Below are 17,064 nucleotides of genomic sequence, written 5' to 3'. Positions count from 1 at the left end.
TTAAGTGCGAAGAGGTCGGCTTGACAGCTTTCCGGTTCTTTCATTTCTTCATGAGTTCTCCAACTTTACATGCTTTTTCTTCATTCCCTTGATCCAATCTTTGCCTCCTAAACCTTAAATCACTTGACAAACATATCAAGGCATCTAATGGAATCAAGGAGAATTAGATTTAGTTATTTTAAGACCTAAAAAGCATGTTTTCACTCTTAAGCACAATTAAAGGAGAATATACAAAACCATGCTATTTTATTGAATAAATGTGGGTGAAAGGTGATAAAATCCCCTAAAATTAGTACAAGATAAACCCTACAAATGGGGTTTGTCAACCTCCCCACACTTAAACCAAGCATGTCCTCATGCTTAAGCCAAGAGAAAACAAAAGGCATCAACATTTATTCAATGTAAATAAACTATATGCAACCTAAACTATATGTAACTAAATGCGAAATGGTTTTTCCTACTTGGTTAAAAATAAATCAATCCTCCAAGTCATACTTGCACAAGTAGGGCCAAGATCATATAACGATTCATGAATCCTACCAATTCGAATATCAAAATGAAGTTCAAGTAGACTTGCGAGAAGAACGCTCATGAAAGTCGGGAATCAAGGAATTGAGCATCGAACCCTTACCGAAAGTGTTTACACTCTAGCCGCTCGGTGTTTGGGGTTGATTCTCTCAATTCTCCCCTAATTATGCTTTCCAAAATTTGTTTATCTTCTAACAATCAACAATTATCCAATGCATGCATACATGTATCATGAGGTCTTTTCTTTAGGTTGTAATGGGGCTAGGGTGAATGTAGGATCATATATGGCTAGTGGACTTAGGATTTGAATCTTTGATTAACTTAAACTTTCCCACCTAACCTATATGATGACCTATGCAATTAAGTACTAATCTAACTACCCATTCCTCACTGAGGTATGCCACTGAGGTGACTGTTGGATTTAGCTTGCTTTTGAATTGATTTCTGGTTTTGAGCTGTTGAAAAGGAATGAGAAACTGTTTAGTTGGGACCTGAACCGGGTGGCAAAAGTCCAAGTTTTAGGGGAGGTGCTGCCGAAATTTCTATAAAATCCGAGTCTTTATTGAATGTTGTCTGGAAAAATGACGAGTTAAAGACTTCTACTATTTTATTTGAATTATCAAGAAAATGATGATTTGTGCTTTTGAAATGAATTATTAAAGAGGAAATTGTGATTTAGTCTTGCTTCTTAAGAAAGGCATTGTATCTCTTTCAGGAGAAAGTTACTTAGATGAAACTTATGTTTTAAAGCTGTTTTAAATGTGACAAGGGCAATGCCTTTGAATTTGACTTGAGGGTTTCAATTAGAGGAGTTTCAATGACTTTGAAAGAACTTGAATGTCTTTTGACATGTTTCATTTTGAAATGTTTTGAGAAAGGTTTTAAGTACTCTTTGAATTCTGAATTCTTGCAAGACTAAAACAATTTTGAACAGTTGAAATGTTCTAGAATTTATCATGGGGGTTGAAGTTGGTTTTGCCTAAGTAAAGGAAACGGATTTGAAAGAAGTGAATGATTACGTAACTCAGTTTGGCTTAGATCCCATTTTATTACTCAAATCGGAAAGCCAAGGTTTTAATGATTTTAAATGAATTTGGCGAACTGAGCTATATTATTCTCCCCTAAAGACTTGAGACTCTGCCGAAAAACTTTTGTTATAAAATCCCCTTGTTGGATGGATGATTTTGAATGTTTCAAAATAAATCTTTAACTTGCCATGGTTATGGAAGTTGTGGAAAGAGGATGCCGAGAGTGGCATTATTTTTAAAAGGGAAACTTACTTTGAGTAAAAGGGGCTTATGAGTCTGAGATGATTTAAGAAATGATATCTTTAAAGCCGAGGCTAAAAAGAGGTGAAACTTGATTTCAAAGTGAATGAATTGAGAAAAGTGATTTATGGCTTGAATGCCGATCTATGAATTTGATGATGTTGAATGGTGGAGGTGCTATTTTGTTATGAGCTGGAATGGCTGTGTATGATATTGATTTATGGCTGATTGCTGAATGAGTTATGGGCCGTATGGATGACTATAAATTATGAATTTAAGCTGGATGGCTGAGATGGATGTTGATCCATAGCTAGAACTGAATGAATATATGCTTGAGATACCTGGGTAGTAGCAAGGGTTGTGGTTCGTCCCACTTGTTCTAGGTCAGAGACTGTGACGCCTGGTTAGTAGCGGTAGTAGTGGTGATTCCACTCGCTTCAGGTTGAGCTTTTAAACACCCGCCTGGGTAGTAGCTACAGTAGTGGTTCTTCCACTGGCTCTAGGTTGAGCAAATAGTAGCAATAGGGTTGTAGCTCAAACCTACTTGCTCCACGATGGATGTTTCTGTCCATGGTTAGCTACCAGGACGTGTCGGGTTGGCTGTATAACCGACAGATGATATCATCAGCTACTAGGACAGGCATGCATCATATGCATCTATGTGACATTGTTTATGTGTGCATATTGTACGTGGTTTTCCTTTGTGATTAACTGTTAATTGTTATACTTACTGTAACTGTTTGTTTGTGCTTGAACTTCCTATCTGTGTTTGCATCTGGGACTCTGTTGGATTGTGGTGATTGGTTGATGGTTGGATTGTTTGGGCCTAGGGCCATGGTTGAAATGAGATGGACCGATGATTGGTTTCAGTTTTGTATTTTTGGTTTGAAAAAGTATGAAGTGCTAATTTGGTTCAACATGGTTAAACCTTTTTGAAAGGCTTTTGAGTTTTTGAGAATTGAACGGTTCCTCTTTTAGAAAAGATTTCCGACTTTACTTTTATTGTAAACCGTTGTTTTTGAAAAGAGGCATAAGACGGTTATTAATCACTGGTGCGGTTATCTTCACGTATCCTATTACAGTAATTCCCAAAAACCCTCTACTGAGAACCCTTTTGAGGATGATGTTCTCACCCTCCTACATTTTTTCCCTTTCAGGATATGGGTGCAGAAGTCACGAAGAGTTCATTTAGTTGTTGTTGAGATGCTCTGTATTATTTTAGTTATGGGTTATTGTATGCTCGCCGTTATCTTGATATATTCTGTAAGAGGGATCGGAATTATATTGATGACTGCTTATAGTATTATATATATGTGTGTGTGTGTGTGTGTGTGTGTGTGTGTGTGTGTGTGTGTGTGTATATACATATGGATGTACTCTATGAGTATTGTAAGTTGTATGGTATCTATGGATGTACGTTATCGAACGAAAGTAATTTTGGGAGCGGTATTGCGGTTTAAAGTTTTAAACAGGCTCATATTTTAGTATTAAATAGTATAAGTGTCGTCGTAATGTCTGAGCTATCAGAGTTGCACAGCCAGAAGCGTGAGCTTTGGTAGTTAGGGTGTTACATTATGGTATCAGAGCCAGAACCCGGATCGATGTGCCAGCGAGGGCGCTTGGCTCCCTTAGGGGGGTGGATTGTAAGGCCCACATCGGTTGGGGAGGAGAACGAAGCATGCCTTATAAGGGTGTGGATATCTCTCCCTAGCATGACGTGTTTTGAAGAATGAGTGTGGGGGGCTTCAGCTAGCATCCCTATCCTCAAAGGCAAAACCGTGAGGCCTTATGTGCCAAAGCGGACAATATCATGATAGCGGGTGGTCTGAGCTGTTATATGTATATCTCCTAAGCTTCATACAGAGTTTCACCATCCTTCTGTCTAAAGGTCTAAACTTTCACCCTAAGCTTAGTCAGCTTCTTTGGTGGGAAAAATATTAGTGAGAAACTCAGTAACCACCTTGTTCCAAGTATCCAAACTCTCCTTAGGTTGAGAATCTAGCCATAGCTTTGCTCCATCCCTCAGAGCAAACGGGAAGAGCATGAGTTTGTACACCTCTGCGTTTACTCCATTTGTCTTCACAGTATCACAGATTTGAAGGAAACTAGAAATAAACTGATTTGGGTCTTCGTGGGGAAGACCATGATACTGGCAGTTTTGTTGCACCAGGGTGACCAGTTGTGGCTTCAACTCAATGTTGTTCGCAGCTATAGGAGGCACCACAATATTTTTTCCATATAGATCTGCAGTGGGAGCAGAGTAAGAGCCAAGTACTCTTCTTTGTTGCTCATTCCCATTCAGATTTGCCACATTGGGATTAGCGGCATCATTAGGATCCATAATAGATTCTGCAGCCTTGTAAAGTCTTGCTTGTTGTAAACGTCGCCTGAGGGTCCTTTCAGGTTCAGGATCAAAGTCTAAGAGATGTTCTTTGTCTCTATTCCTGTGCATAAACAAATAGAAGACAAGAAAATATGGAACTCTCTACGTCAGAGTGCAGAGAATTCCCAGTGAGGTAACCTAAACTAGGAAACACCAAACTTAATTTCAGAAATTACTAAAATTATTAGTGCTATTAAAATTTTTAATTTTTTCGAAAATATTTAAAACAAATTTTAAATAAAAAATGAAAAAAAAATAAAACGCCTAATCTAAGCAATCAAACAACTAATAGTTGTTAATCACTATCAATCCCCGGCAACGGCGCCAAAAACTTGATGCGCTTATTTAACACCACAAACTAACCGGCAAGTGCACCGGGTCGTACCAAGTAATACCTCAGGTGAGTGAGGTTCGATCCCACGAGGATTGATGGATCAAGCAGCAATGGTTAAATGATTTACTTAGTTAGGCAAGTAGAAAATGGTTTTGAGATATTCAAAAGGTTTAAGAAGTAACTTCAAAATATCAGAAGGCAGGCACGCAAGTAATTAAGTTGAAAATAAAATATGGGAAAAAATAGTTAAAGCTTCAGAGTTATCTATTTTTCCGGATTAACTTTTCTTACTAACTATTTTAATCATGTAGGATTTAATTTATGGCAAATTATATGTGACTAGACCCTAATTCCTTAGACCTTTCTACTCTCTTCTAAAATTCATCGACTGCCAATGCCTTGGTCAATTAATTCCAATTAGAGGGTGAAGTTCAAATTCCAGTTTATATGCCACAAAAATTCTAATTACCCAAAAATAAGAGGATTACATGTCACGTATCCTGTTAAATCCAAATAATTAAAATTTAGGAGAATATGTTTTCAAGATGTTGTTCAAGTAAAGAGCTTTTCCAAGTTTTACAAGAACTCAAATAGAAAGAGGGTCATACTTCCGTTCCACCCAAATTCATAAAATAAAGAGCGAAACAATTCTTAAATTATAAATCCATACATGAATTAAAATAGAAAAAGCAATAAAATCAATCCATACAAATAGACAAAGCTCCTAACTTTAACAATGGAGGATTAGTTGCTCATGGTTCAGAGAGAAAAGCTAGGATTGTGATAAAATGTACAGAGTTCCAATCTGATGGCCTCCTCAGTTAACTAATAGAATCCCTTTTTATAACTAATCCTAATTAATTTAAAATCTAATTATCTAAAATTAACAATGATATCTTTTCCTAAAAATAAGATTTGAATTTAAATAAGAATAATCAACAAGTCTTCAGTTAATGGGTGGGGACCACATGTTTTGTCCATTCTGCAGCTTCTAATTTGTGTTTTCTGGGCTGAAAACGGGGTCAAAACAGCCCATAAATCGCCTCCAGCGTTTGTCTACGTTTTCTGCACATGGCGTATGTCACGCGTACGCGTCGATGGTCTTTTGCGCAAGTCACGCGGACGCGTCGGTCACACACACGCGTCGCTGTGCAATTCTTCAAATCACGCGTACGCGTCAGTCATGCGCACGCGTCGCCGTGGAAAGCTCCAAATCACGCGCACGCATCAGTCTCGTGTACGTGTCGCTCCTCGCTGCCATCTCCTTTGATTCTTGTGCTGCAGAAACTCCACCAAATCCAGCTGAATGCTACCTAAAATAAACAAAATTGCGAAAGATTCAAAGTAGCATCCATATTGGCTAAAAGATAATTAATTCTTTATTAAACTCAATAAATTAGATGCAAATTCACTAAGGCTATGTTTGGTTGAAAGGAAAGAAATAGAGAGGAAGGAAATAGAAAGGAAAGAAAGGAAAGGAAAGAAATTGAGTGAATTTTTATTTTCTTTAGATGTGTTTGGTTGGAAGGAAAATAAGAAGAAAAGAAATGTTATAAAAAGACAATTTTACTCCTATATTATAATATATATTGAAAAAAGTGAAAGGGTAGTATTGGAAGTAGAGAGAGAAACATTAGTTTTCTCTCCATTTTCTTTCCAATGTTGGAGAGAAAAAAAATTGGTGGGCTCCACCACTTTTTTTTCCATCCATTTTCTTTTCTCTCAATTTTCCTTTTCAACCAAACAATGAAAAATAATCATTTTCCTTCCCATTTTCTTTCCTCCCTTTTCTTTCCTTCCATTTTTCACTCAAACAAACATAGCATAAGAAAAGATAGGAAAGATGCTCGCGTATCATCGGTCTGTGGATGATATGCAGAGGACATCTTCAAGGAGGTTCCAGCCTGTTTGAATACTTCGGACCAAAAGGCACTCATGAATATTTTGTCATGGTCAGAGACAATGGAGGATGAAAACCCATGGAGGCGAACAACCTCCTTAATGAACAAGAGAGCAATGTCTTTTGCTGAGAAGGGTTGTGCAAGCCGGTAGAAATGAGCATATTTGGAAAGTCGATCAACGACTACCAAAATTGTGTCCATCCCTTTAGACCGTGGTAACCCTCCGATGAAGTCTATAGAAATGTCAGCCCATACGTTTGTGGGTATGGGAAGAGGTTGAAGTAGGCCTACCAGTTGAAGGGTGGAATGTTTATTTTTCTGACATACTTCACAATTTTTTATGAACTTCATCACATCCGACTTCATACCTTCCCAATAAGGAATGGAGGAAATTCTCTTGTTGGTTCTAAAAAAACCCAGAATGGCCCACCAATTTGGAGCTGTTAAACTCTATCAAAAGCTTAGGGATCCACTTGGAGGTCTTGGCAATCACCAACCACCCTTTATACATTAACTTGCCATTGATTAATTCAAATACAGACACGGTCTCATCTCCTTGTAACAGCTTCTGCATAATGGTCTTAACTTATCATCTTCCAAAACCTCGGTCTCTAGTTCCCCCCATTCAGCAGCTATGGGAAAAGAAAGAGATGAGAAGTGGAACTTTCTTGAAAGAGCATCCGCAGATCGATTTTCAGTCCCAGCCTTGTAGCGGATGTCAAAATTATACCCCAATAGCTTGGATAACCATTTTTACTGTCCTTCATCTGCAACTTTCTGGTCAATGAGGTATTTTAAAGATTTTTGGTCTGTGAATACTGTGAAATGCTGTCCGAGAAGATAGTTCCTCCATTTTTGGATGGCCAACACAATAGCCATTAATTCTCTTTCATACACGGATTTGTTTTGACCTGTTGTAGAAAGTTTTTGGCTCATGAAAGCAATGGGGCGCCCTTCTTGCATCAGAATTGCACCAACTCCCTTTCCCAATGCATCTGTCTCAATCTGGAAAGGTTTGGAGAAGCATGGGACTGCCAACACAGGTACTGAGACCATTGCTTGTTTAAGCTGCTGAAATGCACCTTCCGCCTCATTAGTCCAGTGGAAACAATCTTTCTTTAGTAGCTGGGTTAGTGGCCACGCAATGCCACCATATCCTTTGACGAATCTTCGATAATATCCCGTGAGGCCAAGAAAACCACGTAAACCTTTAAGGTCCTTGGGTTGCGGCCAATCTAACATAACCTGGAGTTTTTTGGGATCGGTTACCACACCTTTTGATGATATGATATGGCTCAAATACTCAATGCAAGATCTTTCAAAGTAGCATTTCTTTTTGTTGACCAACAATTTATTTTGTCGTAACAATTCCAACGCTTGCAGCAGATGTCCGCGAAGGTTGTCCACATCCTTGCTGTAAATTAGGATGTCATCAAAGAAAACCAATGTAAACTTGCACAAAAAGGGTATGAGGATGTTGTTCATTAGTGCCTGAAAAGTAGATGGTGCGTTGCAAAGCCCAAATGACATTACTAGGAATTCATAATGACCCTCGTGCGTGCGGAAAGCAGTCTTGTGGATATCTTCCTTTCATCTGGATCTGATGGTATCCCGATTTCAAATAGAGTTTGGAGAAAACTGTAGCCCCCTCCAATTCTTCCAACAACTCTTTGATTAAGGAATCGGAAATTTGTTCGGAACGGTGATTTTGTTGAGCGCTCGATAATCAACACAAAGTCGCCATCTGCCATCCTTTTTCTTCACAAGAATTACTGGACTAGAGAATGGACTAGTCCTCGCCCTTACCGCCGCTGCTGCCTTGTCATAGTGACTTGCTTCATCTCTTCTGGCCTCGCCACCGCTGTTGGTGACCTCTGGGATGCTCACAGCGCGCGCGCGGTGGCTCCCTTACTCTGATTTCTTGATGACTTGGAATTATTTTTCCACCAATCTGGGTAACACACAATATTAAAACAGTTTTCTTTGGTGTGTTTCTTCTTTCTTCTTCCACCAATTACTTTTTTCATCAAAGTTGTCCATAATGGATAATCATATCCATTTAGTTTGAAACCAATTGACAAATTGTCAGAATTGGTTTGTGATGATCGCATTCCAAAACTATTGCATAGCATATTTGTAATTTGTAAAGAAATGGTTGATTTTGAGTCCCTAGAACCTAACTCTGCTCTGATACCATGTTACCATGGTACAAAGAGTTTAGGAAAGAAATGAAGAATTATTTAAAGAAGTATTATTTTGAGTATATACCCACTTTGGTCCTCAGAATTTCAGATTGGACACTTTAGTCTCCAACTAAAATTAATTACTCGATTGGTCCCTAACAATTAATTCCGTCAGTCACTTAGATCCTTTACTCCATTAACTCTAACGGAGGACAAAATAGTCCCTGACAACTCTAATAGGGGACAAAATGGTCCCTGACAACTCTAACAAGGGACAAAATGATCCCTGACCCCTTTATTCGAAAACGACACTGTTCTTCCCCAATTTTTATCATATCTCGCATAATCCTAATATTCATACTCTCCTTCTTCACCTTCACAGTCTTCTTTTCCATTTTTTCCTTCCTCCTCTTTAGCTCCAAGATTAACACATGGTGTAATTGTCACACGTATCACACCTACCTCAACATGTCATAAACCACACACTTCCTAAATCTTTGTGACTGGTACATCCACCTCCTCTGCACTTCACCCACGAAAAGCATCCACTTTCACATCTTCAATAACATCACCTCAACCCCGACACGTCCACAACATCCTCAAGACCAAGTTCAAGGGCACGCCTTTCTCCACTCTCCGGTAAGTAATATAGATTGTTGGACATTAGGACATCATGAGAAAATTCTCCTTCGACATCATATGCAAATTCTCATTTAAAATAGACACCGAGTGCTTCATTCCTTCTTTTCTAGAGTCCAAGTTGGCAGACAGCTTCGACCTCACATCCAAGCTATCAGTACAACGAGCAATGTCGTCGTTCCCGCTCATATAAAAACTGAAGCGATTACTGAACATTGGTTCGGAGAAAAAGCTGAAGAAAGTGATCGGAGTGGTGGACAATGTGGTCATAGAGATGATAGGGCAAAGGAGGAGGGAGATGGCAACGACGACGACGGGTCTTAACAAATCAGACTTGTTGTTTAGATTCATGGGATCCATCGAAGACGATAACTAGTTGAAAGACATAGGCATTAGTTTCCCGAGTATGAATTGGTTGAGAACAAGTTGAGGATTTTGTTCTTGTTAACATTAAATTTATAGAGTGTTCATTGTGTAGTTTGAAGTTACAGTGTTAAACTGCTAGTGTTATGCGAGATATGATGGAAATTGGGAGAGAACAATGTCATTTCTAAACAGAGGAGATCAGGGACCATTTGTCACCTGTTAGAGTTGTCGGTGACTATTTTGTCATCCGTTAGAGTTAACGGAGTAAAGGACCTAAGTGACTAACGGAATTAATTGTTAGGGACCAATCGAGTAATTAATTTTAGTTGGGGACTAAAGTGTCCAATCTAAAATTCTTTGAGGACCAAAATGGGTATATACTCTATTATTTTTGTTATTCATATTTTTCATTTGTGATTACAAGGTTCGTACGCTCGTTATGCAATAATATCCTAATAAATTACATTGATTTTTTTCTAATCATCTTTGATATTTTCTTGATTTTGTTTTCTAGTTATGATTAATAAGTTCTTCCAATTTTTTCTTTTGTTAAGTTTTGGGTTCGCACTTAAGAAAAAATTGCTAAGTTTGGTTCAAGTTTAGTGGTAAAACACGCTTAATTTGAATATGTTGTATCAAATCTTGCATTACTAAAAATACGCTTAAAACCATCAGAATTACTGTTAATTTTTTTTTATGAAATTTATTATTAGAATTTCTATTAGATTGTCTGACGATAAGGTGAAAAATTAAATTTCTAAAAAATATTGACTCAATTTTATGGTTGGAGACTGATGCAAAATTCAACAATGCTAAGATCGTTGTGAGTTTAAAATTATATTTAAAAAGATCAATACTATTGTCGAAAATTTCTGCTAAAAAATCCAACGATAATTCAAACTCTTGAAATTCACTTGATTAGGGAGTTTGAATTAAACTCTTGGATTTTATCTCATCGGAATTTGTTGTTGTAATTGATAGTTATAGTAAAAGTTTTATTATATTTGTAATAGAGATTAATTATAAATCTCATTGTACTTAAAAGCTGAACTACTAAGATATATAATTTTGTAAATCTTCTTTTCCTTCATTACTCTATTTAATTTTACGCAATTTATAAAATAAACAAAAATAATCTCTGTCATAATCTTATTTACTTCACTTTGGCCAAAAGAAGTAAAATTCTAAAACAATCTTTATTCAACTCTTTTTAGAATCTAAAAAAAACCAACAATATATAATATTTGCAAATATCTCATTTCGTTTTTGGTTTCAAAGTAGACAAGACAATAATAGTATAAATGAATTTTGAACTTTTTTCTTTTTTTTTCAAAAAAATTTCAAAAGTAGATCCTTATTATAATGAGATGATCTGTAATATATATAGAAAATTCTATGAGTTTATTATGAATACTTATATTTTAAAAAAATGTTAAACCCATAAAGAATATTTTAGGGGGAGATATATCATATAAAATTTAAGAAAACTCACTTAATGACTTAAGGCTGCGTTTATTTCTGAAAACAAAACAGAATAATGTAAGATATTAAGAATAGGATATAATAATAGATAGAGATATAAATTTTGTGTTTTTGTATTTTATTTAGTAATAAATTAAAATAAATTATGAAAATTTAATTTATTTTTATTTTTTCATTCAAAAAATTTGAGAAAAAAATATAATTATAAAAAATTAAAAAAATAATAAAAAAAATAAAAAAATAAATTGTATTTTTTATTAGTGTCTCTGTATCTTTTCTTTTCTTTTAAGATGAATACAAAATATACTAACTTTATATCTCTTAACACAATATTTCTATTCATATCTCATCTATTAAATACGATTTTATATTTTTATGTCTATATCTAAATAATGTCTTAACCTTGTAAGCAAATCGTAATCTAAATGTACCGAAATGTATATGACACAATAATAAATGTTATATCGGTCATGCAAGATTATTATTTCATAAAGAAAACAGCTCAATGCGCGTATGTGAAATGGCTAAACATGCGATTTTAAATGCAAAAGAATATGTGAAATGACTTGAGCCTTAGAATAAGCTAAGTTTTGTCACTTCATATGTTTAGGTTCTCACTATATATACCCTCATTGCAGCCAACAACCAACATATCCACCATTCTTCTTAGAAGTGAAAAAAAGAAGAGTAGTTATGGCATTCATTAATGCCCATCATCTCCTTGGTGTTTTATTGCTTCTTAGCTTAACAACCATTGAAGCTGATGAAATTATATTCAACAGCACTCTTACTACTACTGAATATTTTGGCCGAACAAGTTTTCCACCTGATTTCATTTTTGGGTCAGGATCATCTGCATACCAGGTATGCAATGCATTCTATTTAAACAATTATTTAATCTTCAGTGCTCTTCTGAAATTCATATATTATTGTATAATAATAGGTATGTTTTATTTACACTTGTTTAATGTATGAAATAATCATACATTTAATTACTACAACACATAGTGAAATTTTGGATAAAAAAAAAACTTTTAAAACATGCATTAAATAATATATTCTTAGATTACACAAGTATTTTTCAAATTTTATAATCCTATAAAAATTGAAATAATATGATAAATTAATTACAGTTTAATTCAATTATATACTCTATATTTAAATAAAATAGTAAAGAGATTTATATCTTAGATGTTGATCAATATGTATTTTATGTGATAATATATAAAAAAAGAATAGTTTACTCTTTAATTTTTGAAAGATACCGGAATAATTACCTCCATGATACATTTTTTCATGTGTTGTCATATACTTTAAGATGGTCTTAGCTTGGATCATACAATGATAAGAAAAAAAAATCTGAATTTGATTTCTGCACTAGACATTATGAGAATCACTTTGTGGATGATCTATCAATTTTTTTTGTAAGGATTTAAAAAGGTGAAAAGTCAAGTGGAGGCGACTACGTGAAGTCAATAACGGAAAGTAGTTAGATAATTTAATTAATTTGACTAAATTTTCATCTAACGACTCTAAACTATCAACTTCACGTAAAGTTGACTGCACATGAGTTTTCACCATTTAAAAACTTAGAATTATCTGTGACTCTAATATAATTAACATAACTAGTGTTATTGTAACTTATTTAACATTTCATATATGTACTGAAGGGGGAAAAAATGTTTGAACGCACGTATTAATAGAATATATTTATGCACAATTTCAGGTTGAAGGCGCAGTAAATGAAGGTGGCAGAGGACCAAGTAATTGGGATAATTTCACTCATAGTTATCCAGGTTTTCTGATTTATTAGTTTGTAGCAATTTCAATGTCTTATGGCTTATGCGTTCAATTTTCTTTTCTTTTTTGTTTTTTGTGTGCATGTTTAATTAAAAAAAGTGTCCTCTATTTTATTTATATAAAATTGTTTATTGTAAAAAAAGAAAAAGTGGCTGAGTTCCATTTTGCATGTGCTAAGTTGTGAATTACATTATGCTCAGCAATTACATTTTTTTGTTTAAATAAATTTATCAATTAAAAAAAAATATTATGAGTTATATGAGTTCTATCTTGCATGTGCTAAGTTATATATTAATTATTACATTGTGCTTAATACATGATAGATAAAATACAAGACAGAAGTAATGGAGATGTATCCGTCGATGAATATCATCGTTACAAGGTGCTGTAATAAATTGAACAACAAAAATATTAATCAAGAAAATAGGAGAGATTCTTTTCAAAATACTATTGATTATATATGCAGGAAGATCTTAAGCTCATGAAGGATATGAACATGGATGCTTATCGATTCTCCATCTCTTGGTCCAGGATACTACCAAGTAAAGTAACATATTACGTACAAAAAAAAAACATTGTCGTTGTGTAAATTGAGTGTTATTAATTTAATTAAGTTAGATTAATTGGCTAATTAATTTCAGAGGGACGGGTTAGTGGAGGTGTGAACACAGAAGGAATCAACTATTACAATAACCTCATCAATGAGCTTAAAGACAAAGGTCATGGCCCTACATTACTATTTATATTTTAATTATGTAATTATTTGTTTTTGCACTAATTTATACTTAATGCAAGTATAGCAACTTTTGGTAACTCAATGCAGGTCTTAAACCCTTTGTGACCATTTTTCATTGGGACGTTCCTCAAACCTTGGAAGAAGAATATGGTGGCTTTTTAAGCCTTAAGATAGTGTAATTTACATATCTTTTACCTTACATTAAAAATATTCATCAACACGCCTTGAGTATTCATTTTATTTACGAGTTAACGATCAAATTCGTCTTTTAGCTGCTTTTGGTTTTGAGAACAAGACAAGACAATGACATTGAGAACAAGACAGAGACATAAAAATTAATATTTTTATATTTTGTTTTATTTTTTATTTAAAAAATTTGGGAAGAAAAATATAATAATAAAAAAATATAATTATATAAAATTAACAAGAATAATGAAAGAACTCGATTTTGTGTGTCTGTCTCAGTGTGTCTGTAAATAAACGCGATCTTAAAGATTACACGATTTCCAAATTTATATATCTCACATTATATAGGGACGATTTTCGAGACTATGCTAAGCTTTGCTTTGAGGAATTTGGAGACAGAGTGAAGCATTGGAGTACGTTGAACGAACCATGGACATTCAGCAAGCATGGCTATGCAAAAGGGAGTTATGCACCGGGAAGATGTTCACCTTGGCAGAACCTTAACTGCACCGGCGGAGATTCGGCGACCGAACCCTATAATGTGGCACACCATATGTTATTAGCTCATGCAGCTGCCGTTAACATCTACCAGACTAGATATCAGGTTTCATGATATATTTGTACGATGAAAATAAATACGTTTGTGTCTTCATGTCCCTGTGAATGAATCTCTCGAGATATTGGGACCAAAACTAACCTTCATTTCTTGTGTACACAGAGATTTCAGGGGGGCAAGATAGGAATTACACTAAATTGTCACTGGATGATGCCACTTAGTAATACTATATCGGATCGTAGTGCTGCACAGAGAAGCCTTGATTTCATGCTTGGATGGTATAAAATTATAATTATAAATGCTTTATGAAATGCAAACTCATTTGTGGAAGTTAACTATAATTTCTTGCTCTAATGTATTGGTTCTACACTAACACGTCACATGAGCTTTGTAGTGGTTATAAGATTCGTAAAGATGACTACAAAAATGAGTGGTTGAGAAAATAAAGAACATAACAAGTAATTAATGAATTAGAAATTAAAGCAATTTATTTTGTCATTAAATTCAGTGTACTATGAGAGCTTATTCAATGAATGAAATTGTAGGTTTATGGAGCCATTGACAACAGGACGTTACCCAAGTTCCATGGTGCATCTGGTGGGAAATCGATTACCAAAGTTCTCTTCATATGAATCAAGGCTTGTAAGAAGGTCCTTTGATTTTATTGGACTAAACTACTACACCTCCTATTATGCTACTAATGCTCCAGATATAAATGTCAACCCTAGCTACCTCACTGATTCTCTAGCTAATCTTACAAGTAAGAACATGTTTTACGAAATTATCATATCTTAAATTAATACCACTTCTTCCATTTTATACTCAAAAGGACTATAAAATGGAAGGAATACTGTAATCAACGATGCTATCGTTCTCACACATTTATTAATTCTAACCCATTTGATTTTGAAGAAACATAGAACTCTACAATTGGTCAATTCATGATATTTATTTATAAATATTAAATGATGCAAGATTTTTTTTTTTTGTGACAGATAAGCGTCACGGAATACCTATAGGTCCACCTGTAAGTGAATTTATATTCACTTTATTTGCATTTGTAACAACATATCAATTCTTCACTTCAGTTATTATTCTGGCTAAATGAAGAAAACAAACCTCTTATATACAATCTCAGGCTGCTTCAAGCTGGTTGTCTGTTTATCCAAGAGGAATTCGTGAACTTCTGCTGTACATCAAGAAAAAGTACAACAACCCTGTGATCTACATCACTGAAAATGGTAATGCATATTAACAACACACTCATATTTTTAAAAAAAGTTATTTATAGTACAATTATGAAATATTCATGTCACATTAGTATTTGTTTCCTCATGTTTCTGGAAAACAATGGATCAATTTATGTAGGCATAGATGAAGTTAATGATCCAAAAATTCCACTTAAGGAAGCCCTTAAAGATGGGACTAGAATTGATTACTATGATGAACATCTCTACTATGTTCATAAGGCAATCAAGTAAGTGCTATAATATTAATTAGTAATAAGGTTTTTCAATTTTTCCTAACTAATCTGTTGTCTACATATGTTTAGTGTAGTATTATTTCTAATGTTGCTGGTTCTAAATATTGCAGGGAAGGGGTGAGGGTGAAAGGATTTTTTGCATGGTCATTTAGTGACAACTATGAATGGAATTATGGCTACACTGTGAGGTTTGGAATCTACTTTGTGGATTACAAAAATGGCCTCAAAAGATATCCAAAACTTTCGGCCACTTGGTTCAAGAATTTCCTGCAATTGAAAGTACCTACACATGGTGATTCGCGCTAAGGACATGAACAATTCACTAATCATGTGTCTTAGATAAAATATAAAATGTGATTACTGTGAGCAGTATAGCTCAACTATCATGCTTATTTCTATTCAATAAAGATGTAGACACACAAATGTAATTGGTGTTTATAACTCCAATTGCTGTGTTTTCTTGTTGAGTTTGAATTCTATATATATTTCTAAGAAAGAAAGAAACCTGTGATAAACACTTATGCAGACAACCAATTAGAAAACCATTATATGCATACTTGTTTTCAATAATTTATTGATTACTCGACACTTTATGAAGATTGGAGTATATAATACATCAAAATCTCAAAAATTGAAGGAGGGAAAAAAAAAAAACTCAAAGTGCATATCACTCAAAATCTAAAGAAATCAGCTATAAAATCACCCAAAGAGTATATTAACATTGACTTACCACAAGTTTGGATGCAATGCAGAAACTTTGATTTCATGCTCCACTATTCTGAGTGCCCTATTATTCTTTTTCAGAAAATTGCAAAGCTATCCAGTAACATTAACTCCAGGAGATGACATTATCTTTTTTCAGGCATTTCGTCAAACAGATGACGAGCAAAGAGTAAATCGTGGCAAAACCATACACCCATTGAGTAAACTATTTACCCAGCTTCTCAAAATCAAATGTAGCTACTCCAATATCCTCCCATTTGTGCTTGTTCTGTCTTTTTCAACTATGTAACTTAGAAGCAACTTGCTCTGCCAAACATTGTTGAAAGTTCTTCATCAACATAAAAGTTGATGAAATTTGTCTCCTTTATGGCAGGATTTTAAATTGTCAGTTAAACTAAAGCATGCAAGTTGGCTTTTCTTAAAAATGATATTTAGGGTTACACAATATAAACAACAAAAATTAATTAATAATCAACCAATAAAAATTTCACAAATT

The 17,064-nt window shown here is 34.5% G+C and overlaps 1 protein-coding gene and 1 long non-coding RNA gene across 2 annotated transcripts; one reads left to right on the top strand and one right to left on the bottom strand.

Annotated features, from left to right (window-relative positions):
• Positions 1 to 11,735: 11,735 nt before the first annotated feature.
• Positions 11,736 to 16,389, top strand: LOC107489819 (beta-glucosidase 12). Its single transcript, XM_016110580.3, has 13 exons — positions 11,736 to 11,948; positions 12,811 to 12,880; positions 13,208 to 13,266; positions 13,351 to 13,426; positions 13,526 to 13,603; positions 13,708 to 13,795; positions 14,155 to 14,410; positions 14,525 to 14,640; positions 14,908 to 15,122; positions 15,358 to 15,389; positions 15,501 to 15,603; positions 15,731 to 15,839; positions 15,956 to 16,389. Exons 1-13 carry the CDS (start codon positions 11,778 to 11,780, stop codon positions 16,149 to 16,151), a joined length of 1,569 nt encoding a protein of 522 aa, XP_015966066.1. The 5' UTR covers positions 11,736 to 11,777; the 3' UTR covers positions 16,152 to 16,389.
• Positions 14,228 to 16,972, bottom strand: LOC127747714 (uncharacterized). The gene is made up of 3 exons (XR_008009472.1): positions 16,576 to 16,972; positions 15,482 to 15,594; positions 14,228 to 14,340 (listed from the first exon to the last, which is right to left on the bottom strand). It is a non-coding gene; the product is annotated as an uncharacterized LOC127747714 (long non-coding RNA).
• Positions 16,973 to 17,064: the final 92 nt, after the last annotated feature.

Source organism: Arachis duranensis, chromosome 5, assembly GCF_000817695.3.
Source record: "Arachis duranensis cultivar V14167 chromosome 5, aradu.V14167.gnm2.J7QH, whole genome shotgun sequence".
Lineage (NCBI taxonomy): Eukaryota > Viridiplantae > Streptophyta > Magnoliopsida > Fabales > Fabaceae > Arachis > Arachis duranensis.
This window is presented reverse-complemented; position numbering and strand designations above follow the sequence as displayed.

What these genes read in the sequence shown, in the direction of transcription:
- LOC107489819 (XM_016110580.3), top strand. Translation starts at nt 11,778, where the DNA reads ATGGCATTCATTAATGCCCATCATCTCCTTGGTGTTTTATTGCTTCTT. An exon ending in ATGAATATCATCGTTACAAG is followed by an intron (nt 13,267 to 13,350) that starts GTGCTGTAATAA and finishes TTATATATGCAG; the next exon opens with GAAGATCTTAAGCTCATGAA. An exon ending in CTTGATTTCATGCTTGGATG is followed by an intron (nt 14,641 to 14,907) that starts GTATAAAATTAT and finishes ATGAAATTGTAG; the next exon opens with GTTTATGGAGCCATTGACAA.